Source organism: Dendrobates tinctorius, unplaced genomic scaffold (genome assembly GCF_039654945.1).
Source record: "Dendrobates tinctorius isolate UK_male_01 unplaced genomic scaffold, ASM3965494v1 ptg000016l, whole genome shotgun sequence".
Classification (NCBI taxonomy): domain Eukaryota; kingdom Metazoa; phylum Chordata; class Amphibia; order Anura; family Dendrobatidae; genus Dendrobates; species Dendrobates tinctorius.
The window spans coordinates 9,452,980-9,477,131 of record NW_027361684.1 but is presented as its reverse complement, the minus strand read 5'-3'; the positions used below and the strand labels follow the sequence as shown (position 1 = coordinate 9,477,131).

The 24,152-nt window shown below is 44.4% G+C and overlaps 1 protein-coding gene across 3 annotated transcripts in view; it reads left to right on the top strand.

Moving 5' to 3' along the window:
- Positions 1-24,152, top strand: part of SSH2 (slingshot protein phosphatase 2) — a 260,325-nt gene that overhangs the window by 54,488 nt on the left and 181,685 nt on the right. For 2 of the 3 annotated variants that reach the window (XM_073565422.1, XM_073565425.1), the window contains one exon: positions 14,792-14,869. The exons of the other annotated variant lie outside the window; for it this stretch is intronic. In XM_073565422.1, coding sequence (XP_073421523.1) covers positions 14,792-14,869 — 78 coding nt within the window. The remainder of the gene's footprint in view (positions 1-14,791; positions 14,870-24,152) is intronic. 3 annotated transcript variants of the gene reach the window in all.

Here is a 24,152-nt window from a genome sequence, read left to right as displayed (position 1 = left end):
GCTCAAGAATATCCCTGTATTTTGCACCATCCATCTTCCTCTTGACTCAGATCATTTCCCCTGTCCCTGCTGCTAAAAAAAAACATACCCACAGCATGATGCTGAGACCACCATGTTTCACTATGGGGATGGTGTTCTTGGAAGTGATGAGCTGCGTTGGTTTGGCGCCAGACATAGCGTTTACCTTGGTGGCCAAGCAGTTCTCTTGACCCCAGCACCTTCCTCTATACATTTGGGGAGTCTCCCACATGTCTTTTTGGCAAACTCAAAATAAGCCTTACAATTTTTGTGTAAGTAAAGGTTTTTTTCTACCCCCTCTTCCATAAAGGCCATCTCTATAGAGTGTATGGCTTGTGGTTGTGTGGACAGATACTCTGTCTCTGCTTGGGACCTCTACCGTTCCTTCAGGGTTACCTTTTTGGTCTCTCTGCTAGCTCTCTGATTAATTCCCTACTTGCTTACTTAGATAATTAATTGATTAAATAATTTTAATTTAGGCCTATATTTTTCTCACTTCACAAATTAGTACTGTTTAGTGCTGATGCATCACACACAAATCTGATTACAAAAATATTTAAAAACAGGGTGTGTGTGTGTGATATATATTTATATTACAACCTTACCAGGATGTACTATGACTCCTGTGATAAGATGCAGGTTATTGGACAGCTCAATACCAGGAGCGCCAGCTGAACGATCAGGGTAATGCATTTGTCAGTGGCCATATTTGCCATCTATGTTGGGAACCCTGTGTTGTAAAATGCAGGGACAGCGGTGTGACCATCCTTCTCTGGTCTGACAATGGATGCATTGCGGTTTATTTCTAGTATATGAATACATAACTGATTTACATGTCTGTAGCTGTAGACAAGTGTCGCTGGCTCCGGAGTCGTCATACACAATAGTACTGAGCTCCACTGTGCAGCTGGAGAATAGCGGGAAAGATAAGCTTGGTGCCACCTTGAGCCGACATCAGACAATAAAATTCTTTATTATCTGATTATAATTGCTGTAAATTCCCCATTTATCCCCCCATCTCTAGGTACTAGCCTCTGATAACTGTACTGTTGGGCTTTTCATCAGACACCATACAGGCAGCATTTATTTGCGATTATGCAGTTTACAAGTAGCCAAATTAACAATTTGTAGCTCTGTATTATAAGCTGGACTTACACAGGCTGATTTATTGTGACCAATCGCTCCTGCGATCATCCAGTGTAAACAGGAGCCGATCACCCGATAAACTAGCAAAACCCTCATTCATCAGTTGAAATGAGTTATAAGGTGGCTTAAAAAGTCGTTCTCGGCAGCACATCGACCTGCACTGCCGACTACAGTGGTAGCCTAAGTGCTGTGAACTAACCATTACTGATCGTTCTGTGTGCGTGCAGAGATGTGGTCAACCTCGCGAAACATTAAATGACTGCCCGTCAGCAGACGAGTAGCTGATCAGTGGTCGTTTAATGCCACAATGAGTGTTATAAACTTGCTCTCTGATTGCTACTCGTACTATTGCATTTAGAAGGTACGTATGGACGTAAAGGATTGAAATCGGCAGATGCCACCAATCAGTTTGGTGTGTTTGGTGACTTTGTTATACTCCAGTTCCAGGGTTTTTCATTTCCCCATTGGTTGCGTTTCTGTGATGTATGTTCCATGTGAGTAGCAAAATATTTACCAGTCGCTTCCTTCTGACGTTTCCAGCGCTGCTCCAGTAACTCTGCGCCATCTTGTGACTGCAGCGCTGACTGTTACTCTCCCCCTCTTACCGTGAGGGTGTGTGCACACGTTGCAGATTCTGCTGCGGATTCTTAATGACCTGCGGTTTATCTGCGGATTAGCCTGTGGTTTTGCCCTGCGGTGTGTCACCTGTCATGGAATCCGCACAAAGAATTGACATGCTGCAGATTTAAATCCGCGGAAAAATCCGCAACGTGGGCACTGCGTTTTTCATTTTACATAGACTAAAATGGTACTGTACACCGCAGCAGAAACTACTGCGGATCCGCAGCAGAATCCGCAACGTGTGCACACACCCTAAATCTATGAGCTTCATCCTAAATCTTGTAGACTTACACTGAGAAGTGATTTCTGGTCCACACGTCCAACACTGGCGTGTACACGCTAGTCACAACTGCGGACACATGATCCAGAGGCGGAGCCGCGCTGGAAACGGCAGACAGCGACCAATGAGGATCTTACTATGGAACGTACCGAATATTACTGATACCTTCCGGATTGTGGTACTTTTAGACTCTATGCTCCTTGCCTGAGAACCCAACCTTTATCATATATGCCGGGAGCCTTTACCAGTGTATATGTTAACCACAATCACAATTTACAGTAAACCAAGGCAAACCTAAAGTGATGGTAACGATCTTGTGTACGGTGGATATTTTCCCATGTGTCTGCCTGTGCTTTTGTTAGAGGGCAGTCCTGACCCCCTTCTACTTTTACAGTTACGCCACGGCTTTAATCACCATCAGTCCTAATTGCATGAATACATCAGCAGACATGGACATATGGGATTATTCCTTCCCATGTCTGTCTTCTGAAAAATGTATAATGCATACCGTACACTGAAACCTGTTGTACATATCCACTGCCTAAAGTCTCGATGACTATATGTAACAGTGGAAATATTGGAGCAAAACACCATTTTTTTTTTTTTCACAATATATGGGCTCATTCAGACGTCAGTGACTGTTCTTATGCGAGAAAATTATTCAGCGTTTCATCAGTGATTATTGTTCAGTGTCATCCCAGTTTTATCCGAGTTTCATCACGTTTTTCTCTGAGAAATCGCGAATAAAGTTTTAACTTTTTTTTTTTTTTCCCCTGGACCCATAAACTTGCATTGCCAATTTTGAACCAACACTCGGATCAGTATCGGGTATTTCTGTGCGATTGTGGGAAATAAGCAAATAGACTATACTCTATGAAGTGCAAGTGCTTTCCATAAAAATCCAGAAATCGCATGCAAAAAAACCCTGATCTGTGAATAAGCCCTTAGGCTAGTTTCACACTAGCGTTTTTGAGCGCAGCGACGGCCTGCGCACGGCCGCTGCTAAGCCCTGCCCCTGCCGCGCCTCTGCCGGTAGCTCCGCCTACCGGCGCATGACGCTGCATGCACCCTGCGTCCCCTATCTTTATCACTGGGGGCGCAGGCCGTGCGCAGTATGCGTTTGGCGGCGCATGCGTCCTTTTGACGGTGCGCCGACCTGCGCCAAACGCAACCTGCTGCAGTTTGGTTGCGCCGGCGCACCGTCAAAAAGGCGCATGCGCCGCCAAACGCATACTGCGCACGGCCTTCGCCCCCAGTGATAAAAATAGAGGACGCAGGACGCATGCAGCGTCATGCGCCGGTAGGCGGAGCTACCGGCGGAGGCGGGGCTTAGCGGCGGCCGTGCGCAGGCCGTTGCTGCGCTCAAAAACGCTAGTGTGAAACTAGCCTTACTGGATCTACTAACTCTGGCCAGAAAGTGGGCTGTTTGCAGTGGTCTAGTCGTCCTACTGGTTTTTTTTATATATTTTTTATTCTAGGGGTTGGGGCTTTATACTGTGTGGTTTAGATTTTTTTTATAAGAAGACGCATAGAATGTTGCACTGTTTTGTTTTTTTTTCTTGTTTTTTTTTCTCATTATGATTATGGCCTCTTAAATGGGAACCAAACCCCCCCATTATAGTGAGTAGGGTCCGCCTGGCGTCATTATGGAAGCGATTTTCCGGCAGCTTCGTTTTTTTTTTTTTTTCTTCATCCTGAACTTCTGAGGACAAGAATGCGTTAATTTTCCCAATTTGTGCTCCTCCGTCTTGGAGTCCCCTGGATAGTGATTATTTTTAATCTACTGATAATAATACTGCCCCGTTTTCCCCGGCAGCTTTGCTTATGTTGCTTCCGCCTGGTAAAGTACAGATGCCTCTTTTACAACCGCACCTGTATCTTGTTATGGAGGTAAATGATTAATTCTGTAATCTAAGATGGGCCTGTTCCCGCCGCTCGCACCTGTGCGGCTGACTGCGATATCCAGGCTCGGCCCATGATGTCATTGTGTGGCCAACGTCTCTATCGTTACCGGCCTGCAGTGTGCAAAGATTACGTTCAGCAGATGGCGGCTCGAAGCTTTTCATGTTGATGATAATCCAGGTGCAAACTTGACTCTTCTTTTTCATACTTTGCAGGTAGTGTTTAGGTGACATTACACAGTTTGGTTATAACTTGCAGCAGATCCCTGTTCTTATCTCTGTTGTTGCCTTTGGCAGTGTAATATTTAGGCTTCATTCACACATCAGTATTTGGGACAGTCCTGATTCTGACATAAAATACTGATCAAAACATGAGAAATCCAGCTCAACGAACTTGTGAATAAAGAAGACGTTTTTTTCACCACAAAGTGCTCAGCAGAGGTTAGAACAACATCAGCGTTGACAGTTACATGAACTGCGACATCGACGCGTTTCAGGTGGTGTGAACAGGTGTCATTCTTTCAATGATAGTTTTTCTCTGCAAGTTCCACTCCTGACTTTGGGCATACAATCACTGATGCAAAACACTGAAGTGTGAATAAGCCCTTACATAAATAATGTAGTGCCTGATTTATTTAATGCAATTGAAATGGTATAAAGCCTACAGAATATACGAACGCGACCAATTGTCTCCAAATGGCCTGTATAGATCCTGCGGGACACGTTCGCTCAGCACCCGTGTATCCGGGTCAGCAGTTTATGTACTTCTGCGTTGCTTTATGCACTGTCTCCTTATTGCCTTGTAAAGAACCGTACTGAGCGCTCCACTAATATTAACCCCTTCTGTAACAATGAAGTTATTTTATATGTGGCATCTGCAACACATTAGGAAAAGAATCTGGTTGACAGCACATGGGCCAGATCTCCCCCCTCCTGCATGAGCGTGGAATTTTGGAAAACCCCATTCATGTGCTTTGCACGGTGTGTTACTTGCATATTCTGCACGGAAATATGACCGCTAACATATGATGTGTGCAGAAGGATAGAATAGAGATCCAATGATGAGGACTATTCTAATTACTAGGAGGTCACAGTCGTACACATTGCTGTGAAAAAAGGGGGGATGCCAATGTAAAAAGTGTTCCACCGCTATATATCATTTATTAATAATAATTACCAATCTCCCATTCTACCATTGCCTGGGTCCCCTGTCTATCCAGATGGGTATATGAACTTTGCCACCAATTATCCACAGAGTAAATGAGGTATCACTGCTGTGAGTAGTGATTGGCTGCAGCAGTTTCATGTTTCTGGACTGAGACAGTGACCAGTGCCGCCAATCACAGGATGACGTAATGATTCATTTGGCACCCATGGAAGTGGTATTTGGCTGTGGTGGGCACATGCTCTTCTGGGACTGGCAGGGGGACCCAAGGCAGTAATTGCAGGAGACCAGTAGGTATTGGGAAGTTGGGAAGGTGAGCATCATCTATTCTATTTTCAGTGTTGTGTGGGTTTTTTATTTCTGTGCGTGAGAACCTCCTTTTTGAAATGAGAACAGTCTGCAGTATGAGAGCGGTGCAGGAAAGGACTCCGACCCATGTTACAATCCCGGTCCTTTTTTTTTTTTTTTTTCCCTTGATCTAGTCTGGTCGTTGGAGCATGGTAGGGCAGCGGAGACAGGATCCCGATCCATAGACGTTTTCCACGTAAACTTCCCGGCTTATGCGGCTTCATCCTGGACCAGATTCTCATGCGAGACGCACAAGACGGCTTATTGTTCATGAGCAGCAATTAATGCCGTCATTTGCTCCGAGCACAGGGATAGAAAGCGATTTACAAGCAGATTTGCATCTGTCACGCTGGCTAAACAACATGTTTTCTCGCAGGATCACTCGGAGTCCAGAGCTTCTTCCTGTGTAGAATGAATCTGTAGTGGAGGAAACGCGGCTGAGGCCTATATCCTGCAGGATGCCGGTGTGCGGTGACATCCTATACGTTTCTCAGATACCAATCATCGGGCCCACATTATTTTAGGCTAAAGGGCTGGTAAAATTTATCCCTTTCTGATTTAATGTTCTTCATTCCATCGGTGCCAACCTTCTAGACATGTCAAGGCTGTCCGTAAATTTAGGGCATTTTTCCCAAATTTGTATTTTTTTAAATTTTTTTGAACTGGGGATCCCTGTACAAATGATTGACTGTAATTATCATTGCAAGGTTCACCGCTTCGCCTCAGATTGACAAGCTGCAGACAGAACAATGTGTTCGTTAAAAATGTTGGCGTCCGTGAATTATTATTATATCTGTTCAGGAAAAACAAAAAAACCTAAGTTGGCAACCCTGCTTGTCTTATAATAGTTGGAAAAATAAAGTGGATTGGATGTTGATTAAGACGCCAATAGCAATTGAGAGAGAGAAGATGTAGCCAACAACCCTGCACCCTAATCCCGTGCAGCAGGAAACGGCATGGAATAATAAATGTGTTATGAAAAAAGCGGATTGACTTGTCATTTGAGATGATCCATGTACGGTTCCGCTGGGACATCCGCAGTAGAAATGCAAGTTTCTGATTTCTGCTTCTTTTTTTTTTTTTTTTTTTTGGGGGGGGGGGGGGGGGGCAATAATTTTGGGTTTGTCATAGGCTAATCCTGAACCTATATAGAACAGCCAGACAAACACACATGGTATCTCTTTTAATCAATATCAATAGCCATGTAGATATATGGATTACTGAGCCCATCATCAATTACTACATAGAAGCTATCAAAAAGATGATTACAAGGCAATTGTTTTTATCTCTAAAAATTCAATTATTAGAAAAATACATTAAAATACGATAATACCAAAGGATTGGGGAAGTGGGAAGGACAATACACTCACTGTCTATAGTAACTCATGCACGCACAAAAAGTAGGGCAACAGCAGCTACGATAACGTTAAAGGCGTTGGAGGGGATCACAATGCCTAAAATTGCCTAGGAGAGTGAACCTAATGTATAATACCCAGCATAAAAGTGGCACCTACCGCCTATATAGGCACAATAACCGCCCTCACCAAGCTGTAATTACAGCGTCACCTCACAAATATTAGCCTCTGCCCCCATCACATTCTACATCCATAGGACAATGTCCGCATATGAAAGGTACAATTACCTCCGGGTGTCCCGTCAGGGCAGGACGCACGGCTCTAGGCGACAGCAGTGCTTCTCTGTGGACACCCGGAGGTAATTGTACCTTTCATATGCGGACATTGTCCTATGGATGTAGAATGTGATGGGGGCAGAGGCTAATATTTGTGAGGTGACGCTGTAATTGCAGCTTGGTGAGGGCGGTTATTGTGCCTATATAGGCGGTAGCTGCCACTTTTATGCTGGGTATTATACATTATGTTCGCTCTCCTAGGCAATCTTATGCTTTGTGATCCCCTCCAGCGCCTCTAACGTTATCGTAGCTGCTGTTGTCCTACTTTTTGTGCGTACGTGAGTTACTATAGACAGTGAGTGTATTGTCCTTCCCACTTCCCCAATCCTTTGGTATTATGGTATTTTATTGTATTTTTCTAATAAAAATTGAATTTTTTTAGATATAAACAATTGCCTTGTAATCATCTTTTTGTTAGCTTCTAATCCTGAACCTATTATAACTTTAAGTTGCTGAACCATATTATGAACGTGGCTGACTGAAGGATTGGGCATGTTAAAGTCAAGAGGCCCAGTCTTTGTAAACAAGTTTAGAGATGAGGAATTTAAATTTTTGCTGCCTTGGTCCGGGTTACAGACCTCTGCACTCGGCATCCTGGGTGCATCATCGCTTGTGATACCCAGTAAGGGTAGTAGGAGATGCCCAGGATGCAGGGCACAGAAATGAAGACCAGATGCCACAGAGGACCAGGCTGGATGCCGGCTTAGGGCAGTACAAGTTGAATTGCTCATCTCAGACTGGGATGCCTCTTTACGTCTTGGATTGTTGGTGTTCATCCTCTCTATGGCTAAGACAACAAGGACGCTCTGGGTCTGTAGAGTTGAATGAGTTTGAATCTAAATAGAAAAGCAAAACTTCTTGTACTTTGATGAAAACCGGTGCTAAGTTTTAGTCTTGGCGTTCCGCCGGCCATCACTACCGGTGATCAGATACTTGCTAAGCTGCATGCATTAGAATTCGGCCACAATTTGTCCCAAAAGACCGGTATATGTGCCCATACCTTATCTAGCCATTTTTATTTTTATTTTCTTAAAATGTGTATCCAATCACGAAAATTTTGAGTCATACTAAGCTAACCAGCAGTTGGTGGAAAGAAGCGCTAAACGTGATACCCAATGAGCCACTATCAGAATGTTGCTACATTTTCAGATACCAAAGTGTCCCAAAAATAACCAAATGGCAGTTCCAAGAACAAAGGTGCAGTAATTATACCACCACCAAAATGAAGAGAACCACTAAAAATATTAATATTTATTAGAAAAGGTTAAAATTATATACAAAACATATAAAAAAGCCGCATATCCATTATACACCTAAACATACCCCATAGGGGGAGCAATAGCAGACCAAAAAAATACAGAGCAGACTACAGACATCATTGTTTACATCACTGTTTAGAGGTAATGTTACCCCTGTTCTTTGATACGGATGCTGTTTAGAAATGAGTTATTAGGCTATGTGCACACGTTGCGGATTCGGCTGCGTTTCCGCAGCGGTTTTGGCCCTGTGGAAATGCAGCCGTTCCGCTGACCATGTACAGTACAATGAAACCCTATGGGGTTTCAAAAACGCTGTGCTGACAGTGCAAATTTTTCCGCGCGGTTTACAAACCGCAGCATGTCAATTGTTTGTGCGGATTCCGCAGCGGTTTCATACCTTTACCATAGTAGAGGTTTGAAACCGCAGGGCAAAACTGCAGACCAAACCGCAGGTCCCTTTACCTGCGTTTTTACCTGCGTTTCCGCGCGGAAAAACCTGCAGCGGAATCCGCAACGTGTGCACATAGCCTTATAGTGGTTTGAAGAATGCATTATCTTGTAATCCGAACGCTGCTAACTTATTCTTCTTCTGCTTCTTCTTATTATTATTCAGTTGATTTTCCTCATTTGCCCGAACCGCTACACACACAGACTCCGTTGAGGTGTCGTTTCGAAGCCAGCGTCCACAAGTGGTGTGCTAAGTAATTTTCGTGTCGATCAGATTTGTAGTTTTTGCGCAATTTGCGTTTGAAAAAAACATTTTCCTCAATGCATTTCAATGGGAAAATGTTGCCACAGAGAAAACATGCCCTGAGGCGATTCAAATGGCAGTTAAGCTCATTGATATGCGCAGGCAGACCCAGTTACTATGCCAACGCCTAGGAACTATACATGACCCCCCCAGGACACAGATTCTGCCAGATAATATCAGCTCTTAAAGCGAAACTCACAGCACAAATGCAAATCTAGCTTCATGACATGATGCATGCCCCTGAGAGAGAATGTGCGCCAAAGTGGATTTAGAAGCCCAGTGAGCCAAACTGGCTCTTAAAGAGCCGGCGCACCGAAATGAGTCTTAAAGGGCCGGCGCGCCAAATCGAAAGCAGAGTGACCCCCAGGCTCCAAATCGGAGGCTGAGCCACCCCGCCCTCCAAATCGGCCCTCAGAGTGGCCCCGCCCTCCAAATCGGCCCTCAGAGTGGCCCCGCCCTCCAAATCGGCCCTCAGAGTGGCCCCGCCCTCCAAATCGGCCCTCAGAGTGGCCCCGCCCTCCAAATCGGCCCTCAGAGTGGCCCCGCCCTCCAAATCGGCCCTCAGAGTGGCCCCGCCCTCCAAATCGGCCCTCAGAGTGGCCCCGCCCTCCAAATCGGCCCTCAGAGTGGCCCCGCCCTCCAAATCAGACCCTGAGGCCAAAGTTGCCCCTGAGAGGCACCCACAGTTAAAACGGATCCTGAGTTGAAAGTCTTGCAGGGGCAGCATGCAAGTATCTCTTAAAGGGGCAGCCTGGACACCATTTCAAAGCTCTATCTGTACTTCCTTCAGGAAATACACATCTAGTTTTTCTTTGATGCCCGAATCATTTTTTTTGGAATAATGGGTCACGCTTGGGCTGTTTGTTAATAGAGTATCACTATTGGGAAATCATCAGAATAGAGGCACTGTGCACTTATTTAATTCTTTTGGTTACTGGTATTTCTCATTGTGAGTGCAGAAATAGATATTTTCCTGGCATTTCATGCGTGATTGGCTTTGAGTAAAATGTTAGTTTTCTGAATTTGATTTAATACGTCTGTTTTTTGGTGTGCTATTGCTCCCCCTTTGGGGTATGTTAGGTGTATAATGGATATGTGGCCTTTTTATGTTTTGTATATAATTTTAACTCTTTCTAATAAATAGCTTGGCCCATGTGAAATTTTCTCACATTGGTCGTCGGGGGAGCAGGCAATTTCAGAAAAAGCAAGCTGGTCAAATGTAAATGTATTTCATGAGCTGATGAACACAGACAGGTATTTATATATGTAGATTGGTAATAAAATGAATTGGTTTGATAAGTAGAGGCCAAAAAATGTTTTCCGGTTGAGGTGCCACCTGCAGGTCATTGTGTCTTTCTGCAGGTTTATGAAAATGAATGTTTAACCCCTTCCCAACCTTTGACACCATGTAGGCGTCATGAAAAGTCGTGCCAATACGACCCATGACGCCTATGTGGCGTCATGAATTGATTGCCCCCCTGCGGGTCAGGTGACCGGGGTCACTGAAAGGTCACCCTACCCGCACACAGAGGACACTTTAGAGTTAACCCCAGGGGGAGTGGCTTAGCCCCCACGTGCCTACGATCGCACTGATTGGCTGTTTCACTTTTAACAGCCAATCAGAGCGATTTGTAATATTTCACCAATGAAATTTGGTGAAATATTACAATCCAGCCATGGCCGATGCTGCAATAGAATCGGACGTGGCTGGACGCCGAGACCCGGCCCCCGCCACTGACTGACGGCGGTGATGATCGATCGCCACTATCATCATCTGCTCCCACTCCCCTTCCCTCCGACCCCCCCAACCCACCTTCGGATCACACCCCCCGGTACCTCCGATGTCCTCCTGTTGTGGCTCCCGGGGTCCTGCTATCCCGGATCATGGGCGCCGCCATCTTGGAAAATGGCGGGCACATGCGCCTGCCATTTTCCAAGATGGCGGCGCCCATGAATTTGCCGGCTGCCCATTCATTTTTCATTTTGATCACTGTGATAAACTCTTACAGTGATCAAAATGAAAAAAAAAAAGTAAATACACCCCCCGTTTATCACCCTCATAGGTAGACACAAATAATAAAATTAAAAAAAATATTTTTATTTTTCCTTTAGGGTTGGAATTAGGGTTAGGGTTGGAATTAGGGTTAGGGGTGGTATTAGGGTTAGGCTTGTGGTTAGGGTTAGAGTTGGGATTAGGGTTAGGGGTGTGTTGGGGTTAGGGTTGGGGTTATGATTAGGGTTGGGGTTGGGTTAGGGGTGTGTTGGGGTTAGAGTTGGAGTTAGAATTGTGGGGTTTCGACTGTTTTTGCACATCAGGGGGTCTCCGAACGCGACATGGCGCCACGATTTATTCCAGCAAACTTTGCGTTCAAAAAGTCAAATAGCGCTCCCTCCATTCGGAGCCCCAACATGTGCCCAAACAGTGGTTTACCCCCACATATGGGGTATCAGCGTACTCAGGAAAAATTGCACAATAACTTTGGGGGGTCTAATTTCTCCTGTTACCCTTGGGAAAATAAAAAACTGGGGGCTAAAAAAATGATTTTTGTGGAAAAAAAATTCTTTTATTTTCACGGCTCTGCGTTATAAACTTCTGTGAAGCACTTGGAGGTTCAAAGTGCTCACCACACATCTAGATAAGTTCCTTGGGTAGTCTAGTTTCCAAAATGGGGTCACTTGTCGGGAGTTTCTACTGTTTAGGCACACAGGGGCTCTGCAAACGTAACATGACGCCTGCAGACCATTCCATGAAGTCGGTATTTCAAAACGTCAATACTTCCCTTCCGAGCCCCGACGTGTGCCCATACAGTGGTTTCCCCCCACATGTCGGGTACCAGCATACTCAGGACAAACTGGACAACAACTTTTGGGGTCCAATTTCTCCTGTTACCATTGTGAAAATAAAAAATAGCGGGCTACAAAATCATTTTTTGAGGAAAAATGATTTTTCATTTTCACTGCTCTGCGTTATAAACTTCTGTGAAGCACTTGGGGGTTCAAAGTGCCCACCACACATCTAGATAAATTCCTTGGGGGGTCTAGTTTCCAAAATGGGATCACTTGTGGGGGAGCTGCAATGTTTGGGTACACAGGGGCTCTCCAAACGCGACATGGTGTCCGCTAACGATTGAAGCTAATTTTCCATTCAAAAAGTCAAATGTTGCTCCTTTTCTTCCGGGCCCTGCTGTGCGCCCAAACAGTGGTTTATGACCACATATGAGGTATCGGTGCACTCAGGAGAAATTGCCCAACAAATTTTAGGATCCATTTTATCCTGTTGCCCATGTGAAAATCAAAAAACTGAGGCTAAAAGACAATTTTTGTGAAAATTTTTTTTTTTTACCGGATCAATTTGTGAAGCACCTGTGGGTTCAAAGTGCTCACTATGCATCTAGATGGGTTCCTTGGAGGGTCTAGTTTCCAAAATGGGGTCACTTGTGGGGATGCTCCAATGTTTAGGCACACAGGGACTCTCCAAACGCGACATGGCAACCGCTAAATATTCCAGCATATTTTCCATTCAAAAAGTCAAATGGTGCTCCTTCCCTTCTGAGCCCTGCCGTGCACCCAAACAGTGGATTATAAGCACACATGAGGTATCGGTATACTCAGGAGAAATTGCCCAACAAATTATGATTAAGCCCTCTTAGTGTGAAACGCGTAGGAAATTGCTCCCCTCCATACGCCTCTATGTCGTTTTTACCTGATGGTATGAAGATTTTATATTCTCAATAAAGCAATTATTATTTTATCTCCTGGAGACGCTGGAAAAATTCTTTATGTTGTGCAACAAATTTTTGGATCCATTTTATCCTGTTACCCATGAGAAAATGAAAAAATTGATGCTGAAAGAAAATTTTTGTTGGAAAAATTAAAATGTCCATTTTTTCCTTCCACATTGCTTTAGTTCCTGTGAAGCACCTGAAGGGTTAATAATCTTCTTGAATGTAGTTTTGATCAGCTTGAGCGGTGCAGTTTTTAGAATGGTGTCACTTTTGGGTATTTTCTGTCATATAGACCCCTCAAAGTGACTTCAAATGTGAGGTGGTCCCTTAAAAAAAAAAAAAAGGTTTTGTAAATTTTGTTGTAAAAATGAGAAATCGCTGGTCAACTTTTAACCGTCATAACTTCCTAACAAAAAAAAAATTTTGTTTCCAAAATTGTGCTGATGCAAAGTAGACATATGGGAAATGTTATTTATTAACTATTTTGTGTCGTATAACTCTCTGGTTTAACAGAATAAGAATTGAAAATGTGAAAATTGCGAAATTTTCAAAATTTTCGCCAAATTTCCATTTTTCTCACAAATAAACACAAAAATTATCGACCTAAATTTACCACTAACATGAAGCCCAATATGTCACGAAAAAACAATCTCAGAATCACTAGGATGCGTTGAAGCGTTCCAGAGTTATTACCTCATAAAGGGACACTGGTCAGAATAGCAAAAAATGGCCAGGTCATTAGGGTCAAAATACGCTGGGTCATGAAGGGGTTAAACTGTATTTATAGATAAAATCGTGAATGTGTGGTTTGTTTGGGTCTTTTCTTGCCGAAGGGAGCAAGTTAACCTTTCAAATGGTGCATCATTTGTGTGTGTGGGGTGAAGTAATCAGCGAAAAAGCAGTGCATGTTTACAAATGTGTTGGTAGTGTGCTTTGGGGTACTTTGGTGCCACCTGCAGGTCATTTTTCCTTACTGCAGGTTTATGAAAATTAATGTTTAGACTGTATTTTGTGATCAAATCGTGGATGTGTGGTTTGTTTGGGTATTTTCTTGCTGAAGGGGGCAAGTTTACCTTTCAAGTGGTGTATCATTTGTGTGTGTGGTTGCAGTATGAATGGGGATACAAAGAAATCACCGATAAACAGTGTTTAGAAATAATAGAATAGATATTTTTAATGGTTCTCTTCATTTTTGTGGTGGTGTAATTACTGCCCCTTTGTTCTACATTTTCAGACTGTCGGGCCTAAGTTGAGGTTGTCTAAAAATTAGTAACTTGGCTCTGTTATGTTTCCTACATGTATAGACCTTGTGGTCATCAATGCAGGAACCGCTAAGTAGGAAGCGATCTCTGGTGCAGAAGTGGGGTTAGTGAACTTAAATGGGCTCTAATGTTTTATATTATGCAAAAGGGTTTTTTACTAGATATTGGGCTTTAATTTACATAGGCCATTTAATCATTGTCTGATGGGCACCCTGGACGCGCTGAACGGAGGTGTATGGCGTATCAGAAATATGTGGCGGTTACGTGGTTAGGCTCCATTGTTGGCATATGTGGGCACCCACCCTTTTTGTAACTTGGTTTTATAAAGCTGGATAGAATACAACTTTTCTGATACATGTAGCCTCCCACAATTCTGCCCCACTCCTGCACTTGCTTGGTTGTCTTTTCTAACAGAAGACATCTTGTTTGGCAGATTACCGAGGAGCCGAGTCGTCCCCTAACCTCTTCCACCTATAGGCACCTCTTGTGCATAGTAGCGCTTCTGGCCCTAGGTTGCTCCTGGGACTCGCTTGCTTTTGCTCTCTGCTTCTGGGCCTCCCTTTGCCACTTTCCTACCTTTTTAACCAGACGCCTGAAAAGTGACATTATCCCATTTACGTTACAGAGCTCACAGTTGGAAGAAAATGAGACTGAAGTGTTCTGCTGCCAGTGTGAAGACACAGAGCTCTTAAACGGTACCAATGTACGTAGGTATACATATTAGCATAGACTGCTTCTTGCGTCTGCCCCCATTAGTCTTTTTATAAAACTTAGTGTTTGCCAATTTTCTTGCACTAAAAAAGCTCTTTTTTATGTCAGGCTGTTAAAGGAATTTTCCTCATTACAAATCTGAGAGAAAGCTGCAAATTTACACACCAAACATTGCTTCCCTATTGTTGCTTGAGGGCTGCAGCTCCACTGCTGCTTCACCGGTCTGCAGCACGTGACCACTGCAGCCAATCACTGGACTCATGCTGGCTGCTGATAGTAGTGTCGGTCACGTGCTGTAGACCAGACATTATTGCTGCCTTGGTTTTATTTTATAGGATATTCCCTGTAAGTTTACAAAGGGTTTTCTCAAAATTTTAAGTAGTTATAATTGTTAGTGTTTGTCAAGACCAGCAGCTGTGCAATGTACAGTGCCTTGTGAAAGTATTCGGCCCCCAGGAACTTTTCATCCTTTTCCCACATATCATGCTTCAAACACAAAGATACCAAATGTAAATTTTTGATGACGAATCAACAACAAGTGGGACACAATTGTGAAGTTGAACGAAATTTATTGGTTATTTTAAATTTTTGTGGAAAGTCAAAACTGAAAAGTGGAGCGTGCAATATTATTCAGCCCCTTTACTTTCAGTGCATCTAACTCACACCAGAAGTTCATTGTGGATCTTTGAATGATCCAATGTTGTCCTAAATGACTAATGATGATAAATATAATCCACCTGTGTGTAATCAAGTCTCTGTATAAATGCACCTGCTCTGTGATAGTCTCAGGGTTCTGTTTGAAACACAGAGAGCAGCATGAAGACCAAGGAACACAACAGGCAGGTCCATGATACTGTTGTGGAGAAGTTTAAAGCCGGATTTGGATACAAAATGATTTCTAAAACTTTAAACATCCCAAGGAGCACTGTGCAAGCGATCATATTGAAATGGAAGGAGTATCATACCACTGCAAATCTACCAAGACCCGGCCGTCCCTCTAAACTTTCATCTCAAACAAGGAGAAGACTGATCAGAGATTCAGCCAAGAGGCCCATGATCACTCCGGATGAACTGCAGAGGTCTACAGCTGACGTGGGACAGTCTGTCCACAGGACAACAATCAGTCGTACACTGCACAAATCTGGCCTTTATGGAAGAGTGGCAAGAAGAAAGCCATTTCTGAAAGATATCCATAAAAAGTGTTTAAAGTTTGCAACAAGCCACCTAGGAGACACACCAAACATGTGGAAGAAGGTGCTCTGGTCAGATGACACCAAAATCAAACTTTTTGGCAACAATGCCAAACAAAATGTTTGGCGTAAGGCAACGCAGCTCATCACCCTGAACATACCATCCCCACTGTCAAACATGGTGGTGGCATCATCATGGTTTGGGCCTGCTTTTCTACAGCAGGGACAGGAAAGATGGTTAAAATTGATGGGAAGAGGGATGGAGCCAAATAAAAGACCATTCTTTAAGAAAACCTGTTGGAGTCTGCAAAAGACCTGAGACTGTGACGGAGATTTGTCTTCCAACAAGACAATGATCCGAAACATAAAGCAAAATCTACAATGGAATGGTTCACAAATAAACGTATCCAGGTGTTAGAATGGCCAAGTCAAAGTCCAGACCTGAATCCAATCGAGAATCTGTGGAAAGAGCTGAAAACTGCTGTTCACAAACGATCTCCATCAAACCTCACTGAGCTCGAGCTGTTTGCCAAGGAAAAATGGGCAAGAATTTCAGTCTCTTGATGTACAAAACTGAGACATACCCCAAGCGACTTGCACCTGTAATCGCAGCAAAAGGTGGCGCAACAAAGTATTAAGTTTAAGGGGCCGAATAATATTGTACGCCCCACTTTTCAGTTTTTGACTTCCCACAAAAATTTAAAATAACCAATAAATTTCGTTCAACTTCACAATTGTGTCCCACTTGTTGATTCTTCACCAAAAATTTACATTTGGTATCTTTGTTTGAAGCATATGTGGGAAAAGGTTGAAAAGTTCCAGGGGGCCGAATACTTTCACAAGGCACTGTACATATCTTGAGTTCGTAAAAGATTTTTCATGTTATTGTGTACGGCTCCTTGGCTAGGTCAATGGCCACCTTTTGTAGTTTCAGTAGTGGCTGATCTCCTAGGTGAGGAGGGCAGTCCTTACACTCTATAGGTCAGCCACCATCAGTGTCCCTGCGCTCTTCTGATGCTACGGAGGAAACACTGCCACCCTGAAGACTTTTTCTTAGATTATTAGATGTGAGACTTATTTTCTTGGAAAAAATACATGGTGCAATAGAAAATCTGTCACTGGAAATATCAGTAATATGAGGAGGTGGTCTTTTGTAGAGGTTTTACTGTACTTGTTACATTAATGGAAAAAAATACCATTTTTATTTAGTGTGTGTGTGTGTGTGTGTGTGTGTGTGTGTAATTATAATGTATATATACCGTAATTTTTTTTCCCCCAACTCTTGGCTTATGAGACTCCATTGACTGTACAAGATACCGTACTAAAAAAAAAATAAAGTCTAGTTGAGAACTTGCTGCTCGTGAGATTAGTCAACTACATTTTTGTGAAGAATTTCTTTTCTGAATATCACACTTTTTTTTTTTTTTCTTAAAGGATATGAATATCTTTTGGAGACTTTTTTTTCTTAAACGAAGTTAAAGGGCAATTGTCACCCCCCCACCCCAGGTGTTTTTAAGTAAAAGAGCCACCTTGTGCAGCACTAATGCTGCATTCTGTCAAGGTGGCTTTTTTTTTTTTTTGGGGTACCTTCCACCGCAGAAATAATCGTTTTTAAAATTGGTCAGACATACCTGTTTTCTTTCTCACCCATGACAGCACCACGGAGAGAGGGGATCCGCCCTTCAGGGACAGGAACCTACAAATAAAAAGGGCGGTACCTCTCCTCCACCTTCAGTTGGGTTCCTGTCCCTGACGGAGGGACTCACAGCACGGCGTACCTGTTTGGAGCCGGGGCCGGCCTGTCCGGGGATCGGCAGCGGGGAGGCCCCTGTCGAGGCAGGTGCGGTGCCCGAAGCCGCCACCGCCAGGGCCGATGCGGGTTGCCGAGTGAGCGGGAGGAGGAGCCGGAGTCGCCGCTCCGGAGAGGAGATCGGGGCTCTGCGGGGCCCGATGGAAGGGGGCCGGAGAGTACCAAGATGGCCGCTGCCCCGGAAGTAGAGAAGACGACTTCCGGGTCCCGGGACCATGCGCAGGAGCGCGATCCCCGTCCAGCGCGTGCAGGGGAGAGCGGTGACGTCACGGGGCGGTAAATTTAAAAGTGGTGAGGCGCAGAAGCTCCTGGCTGGAAGCGATCCTGATCATGGAGGATAGCGACCAGCAACAGGAGCAGCATGCCAGGCAGCAGCTGAAGCAGCAGCAGCAGCACCACCAACACCACCACCGACAGAAGGAACGAAGCATGGAGGGCCGTTCCAGCAGTCACTCCACGCGGCGTAGTACGTCAGCAGCAAGGAGCAAGACGCCACCAGGAGATCAGCCTATACAGGACCTGACTCCGTCTCCCGAACCGGGAAAAAAGAAGGCAAAAAAGAAGAAAGGAAATATCCCTTTGAGGAGGACGCATCTACGTCTTGGGATAAAGCCCCGAAACTTGATGTAGCAGTCGCTAAGGCATCCAAGAAATTCGCCCTTCCCTTTGAGGACATGGGTACCCTCAGGGACCCCCTAGATAAAAAGGCGGATACCTTTCTAAAGGGGGCTTGGGAGTCGGCAGGGGGTAACCTCAGACCAGCGATAGCGGCGACATGTACCTCAAGAGCCCTAATGGTATGGGTAGACCAACTTGAGAAACAACTGAGGGAAGGGACACCTAGAGATAAGATCCTAGATTCTATCCCAGTAATAAGGAGAGCGGCTGCATTCTTAGCGGACTCATCGGCCGATTCAATCAGGCTATCATCCAAAACGGCAGCACTTTCAAATGCGGCCCGAAGAACTCTATGGCTTAAAAATTGGCCAGGGGACCTACAGACCAAGATGAAACTGTGCTCAATCCCCTGTGAAGGGAAATTCCTTTTTGGGGAAACGTTAGACGACATCCTCCAGAAAGCAGGGGATAAGAAAAAAGGTTTCCCAAATTTAGGGCCAGCGGCATTTAAGAGGCCCTTTCGAAATAAGAGGTTTTTTCAGAGAAGACCATCAAGGGAACAAAAGTGGGATGACAAAAGAAGAGAGAGAGGCTTCTTCTTTAATAACTCTCCCCGGGACAAAAAGCCCTCCAAGTGACAGTACACCCAGGGTGGGGGGAAGGTTGTCCTTTTTCCTTCCAGCCTGGAGGAGAATTTCAACAAACCCCTGGATAATAAACCTAATCCAGGAGGGCCTAAGGATAGACTTCCTCTCTCTCCCGCCTCAAAAATATGTAACGACGCCACTGAGATCCAGTATGCGAGAACAGGAAGCGCTAGAAAGCGAGGTCCTAGGCCTAGTGAAAAAAGGAGTCCTCCAGGAGGTTCCCCGGCAGGATATGGGCAAAGGGTTCTACTCCCCCTCTTTCTAGTGACCAAACCAGACGGCACCTTTCGTACTATTATAAATCTGAAAAAACTAAACAAATATGTCAGGAATCGGAGCTTCAAAATGGAGTTGCTCAAATCTACCACCAAAGTCCTGTTCCCAAACTGCTACATGACGGTGTTGGACCTCAGCGACGCTTATCACGTCCCTATCCATCAAGACTCCAGGAAATATCTAAGGTTAGCCATCTCAATAAAAGGCAAAATGAAAGAATTCCAGTACAGGGCCCTGCCGTTCGGGATATCGATATATCCGCGAGTATTCACCAAAATAGTAGCGGAAATGATGGCTCATATAAGAGAACAAGACATAATAATAATCCCGTATTTAGACGATTTCCTAATAGCGGGCAGCTCATCTCAAAAATGCAGGGAACAGAGAGACAGGGTGATGAACACTCTACAAGACCTGGGCTGGCTTCTAAATCTAAAAAAATCAAGATTGGAGCCCAGCAGGGTACAGGAATTCTTGGGCCTAACATTAGACTCAAACATTCAGGATTGTCGCCTCCCAGACCGCAAAAAAGAGAAGATCGCTCAAATTACAGCAAAAGCAATCCAAAATCTCTCCATGACACTAAGGAAGGCTATGTCACTGTTGGGTTCCCTATCCTCCTGCCTGCCAGCAGTTCAATGGGCTCAGTTACACACAAGAAATCTCCAGTGGGACGTATTGGCCAATCAGGCATCAATAGGGGGACGTATTGCCCTAAATTCAAGCACTATTCATTCCCTAGCTTGGTGGCAAAGCCAGGAGAATCTGTCCAAAGGGATCCCCTGGACAACAAAGATAACACACATAGTGACAACGGATGCCAGTCCCTCAGGATGGGGAGCACACATGAACAACGAGGTGGCTCAGAGCGTATGGGGAAATCAAGAACTAAAAGCCTCCTCAAATCAAAAGGAGCTTCTAGCAGTAGGCTATGCGTTAACACACTTCCTACCCCTACTCCGGAATCACCATGTCCGCATCCTTTTGGACAATCGAGTCACAGTAGCCTATATAAATCATCAGGGGGGAACCAGGTCCCAAGCCCTAATGGACACATCCGCCAAAATCCTCAAACTGGCGGAGGCAAACCTGCTATCTCTGACAGCCATACACATCCGCGGTACAGAGAATCAGAGGGCAGACTTTCTGAGCCGCACCCAGTTACGACAGGGGGAATGGGTACTAAAGCAGTCCATTTTTCGGCAGATTGTAAAAATGTGGGGGACCCCAGACATAGATCTGTTCGCCGATTTCAAAAACAAAAAAGTAGACACCTTCTGCTCCCTAGATCCCAGGGGGAATCCTCTATCTCTGGACGCATTTATGCTCCCATGGACACAGTCTATCATATGCCTTTCCCCCAATCATGCTCATCCCAGCGGTCCTAAAGAAGGTCAGGGAGGACAGGGCAAGAATGATACTGATAGCCCCCTTCTGGCCCAAAAGAACCTGGTTTTCCTGGCTAAGAATGCTCTCAGTAACCGACCCTTGGATCCTACCGGATCTCCCGGACCTGCTATCGCAGGGCCCAGTGCTACATCCTCAGGCACGAAACCTCCATTTAACAGAATGGAATTTGAGAGGGCACTGATGAGGGAAAGGGGATTTTCAGAAAACCTGATAACTACACTACAAAAAAGTAGGAAACCAGTTACGATGAGAGCTTACGGTAGAACATGGAAAAAATTCCTATCCACTTCTGGGTCAAAGGTTCAGGATTGGGTTCAGATTGATAAAATCCTAGAATTCCTACAAAAGGGCCTAGAACAGGGTCTGGCGGTCAACACGTTAAAAGTACAAATAGCGGCATTAGGCGCCCTCTATAACCATGATGTGGCAGGTGACCGCAGGGTAGCACGGTTTATTAAAGCCGCAACCAGATCTAGGCCAATAATCAGTCAAAGATTATCCTCATGGGACCTGAACCTTGTACTTTCAACACTGACAGGCCCTCCATTTGAACCCATTCACTTGGCAACCCTAAGGATCCTATCACTCAAAACTGTGCTTCTGGTGGCACTAACATCAGCCCGAAGAGTGAGCGATATTCAAGCCTTGTCAGCAGGGCCTGCTTTTACAAAAATTTTAGATGATAGTCATCTTAAAACTTGACCCAGCCTATTTACCTAAAGTGTCATCACATTTCCACAGGTCCCAGGAGGTAGTCCTTCCTTCCTTCTGCCCAAATCCAAAAAATAAAGGGGAAGAAAAATTCCATACTTTAGATGTTAAAAGGTGCCTAGTACAATACTTAGAGGCCACCAAAAAGTGTAGGAAGGAAGGGTCTCTCTTTGTGTGTTTCCAGGGTTCTCGGAAGGGGCTCAAAGCATCCAAGAGTACCCTGGCAAGGTGGATAAGGGATGCGATCGCCCTAGCATATTCATCCAGCGGAAATACCATCCCAGAGGGGCTGAGAGCTCATTCCACAAGGGCAATGGCGACCTCATGGGCTGAGAGATCTGAGGTATCAATAGAACAAATCTGTAAGGCGGCCACCTGGTCAACACCTTCTACCTTTTTCAAGCACTACCGCCTAGATCTAGCCTCTACGTCTGACCTGACCTTCGGGAGAAGGGTCCTTCAGGCGGTGGTCCCTCCCTAAGCTACCAATCTCTGAAATTCTCTCCGTGGTGCTGTTATGGGTGAGAGAGAATAGCTTAGTTACTCACCGATAACGGTGTTGCTCGGAACCCATGACAGCACCCGCTTATTCCCCTCCCCTTCACGAGTATGGTGAGCACGTTTTACTGTTAGTAGAGTGTTTCCGTTTAGGCACGGTGCTTTGATAAGTAAGCAGTATTATAATGTTGTGTATATATTTCTGCTGTCTAACTAACCTGGAGACCCTCTGATGCTCTGTAACCAACTGAAGGCGGAGGAGAGGTACCGCCCTTTTTATCTGTAGGTTCCTGTCCCTGAAGGGCGGATCCCCTCTCTCCGTGGTGCTGTCATGGGTTCCGAGAAACACCGTTATCGGTGAGTAACTAAGCTAATTTGACAGGGGGGTAGGTCTTTCCCCATCTGACAGACTCCTCACATCCATCACTCATGTCTTCCTGCATTGTTTGCTCCGCCTCCACATCGCTCTTTTTCAAATCCTGCCGCCTGTACAGTGCAGGCGCCAGGATTTGAAAAAGAGCGATGTGGAGGCGGAGCAAACAATGCAGGAAGACATGAGTGATGGATGTGAGGCGTCTGTCAGATGGGGAAAGGCCCCCTGTCAAATATCAGGTATGTCTGACCAATTATTTCTTCAGTGCAAGGTACCCTAAATAAAAGAGCCACCATGACAGAATGCAGCATTAGTGCTGCACAAGGTGGCTCTTTTACTTAAAAACGCCTGGGGGAGGGGGGTGACAGGTTCCCTTTAAAAATAATTTTTGCAATCACCTGACAGGTATAAAATGTTGTTCGTTGATAAGGCTGTATGTTGTACATCCAATATTTAATGTTTTTCCATGATTTACACTCCAGTTACTTACTCACTGAGCACTTGTTCCATCTTGTGCCTTACATAATGATGATCTGTTTACTGTAACTTACCTTCATGTACAATTAATAAAACTTTTTAAATTTGAAGAAAGAAAAAAATAATTTTTTAAGTTATTGCAACCTTTTTAATGACCTTCATCTATTGCTGGCTGCGGACTGAGATGTCTGAGAATCTGTCAGTGAGCGCACAGACCTGATTCAGACGTCCAGTTTTTCTGACAAACGAGAAAGCAGACCAATTGTTTTTCTCGGACTTTGATTGGAGTTAGTTCAGTTTGCTCCAAGTGTCATCTATTGTTCTTGTACATGGAGGGAAAAAATAAATTTTCCACCTTCTGTGCAACAGTCCATGAAAATCAGACCACACTTAGATGTTATCCCAGCGCGGGAAAAATTTTATTTTTTCACAGATCGAACTTGCAATGCTGATTTTTGATCCGACCCTCAGATCAAAAGTGGACTTGCGTCTGCGATTTTTCGCCGACTTGTGAATGGCCCCATTGACTCCCGTGGTTTTCACAGATGGCGCTCATACTCGAAAATCGAACATGTGAATGCGTCTCTTTACTGATGGAGCATAATAATTTTTTCTGTATTTTTATGATCTTCTCGCAGCTTCTCGTAACCACAGACCACAACAAAGTAACTCTGGTCATAAATGCTGAGTTCAGAAAAAGACAGATAAGAGTTACAAGTTCTTTGTCAAAACAAACTCCCTGACGACAAATCATTAGTTAAAGCGCTCCTCCTCCAATCAAAGTTTATGTCTTCTTAATGTATTGCAGTCATCATATTATATAGCACTGTGTGTGTACAATTGCTCATTTTGGGAGCAGGCAGAGGGAAGACGGCCCCTCTGCCCTTGGATCGGAGACCCCGCCATGTCATCGTACAAGCCATCAGCCTGCAAAAAGTGATAGTCCCATAGTGGAACAAAGTGGGGGGGGGGGGGGGAAAGTTTTAAAAAATTTGTAAAAAAAAATATAGCTATAAAACAAATAAAAAAAAAAAAAAAATCTAAAATATATTGTACCCATAAATATTTTTATGAAAAAAAAAAAAATAAACAATAAAAGTACACATTTTGTACCGCTGAGTCTTGAACGACCTGACCTATAAAATTGTCCCACCAGTTAACCCCTTTTAGTGAGCATCATAAAAAATAAAAAACAAGGCAAAACAATGCCTTATCATGCCGCTGAACAAAAAGTGGAATAAAACGCTATAAAAAAGACGAATATA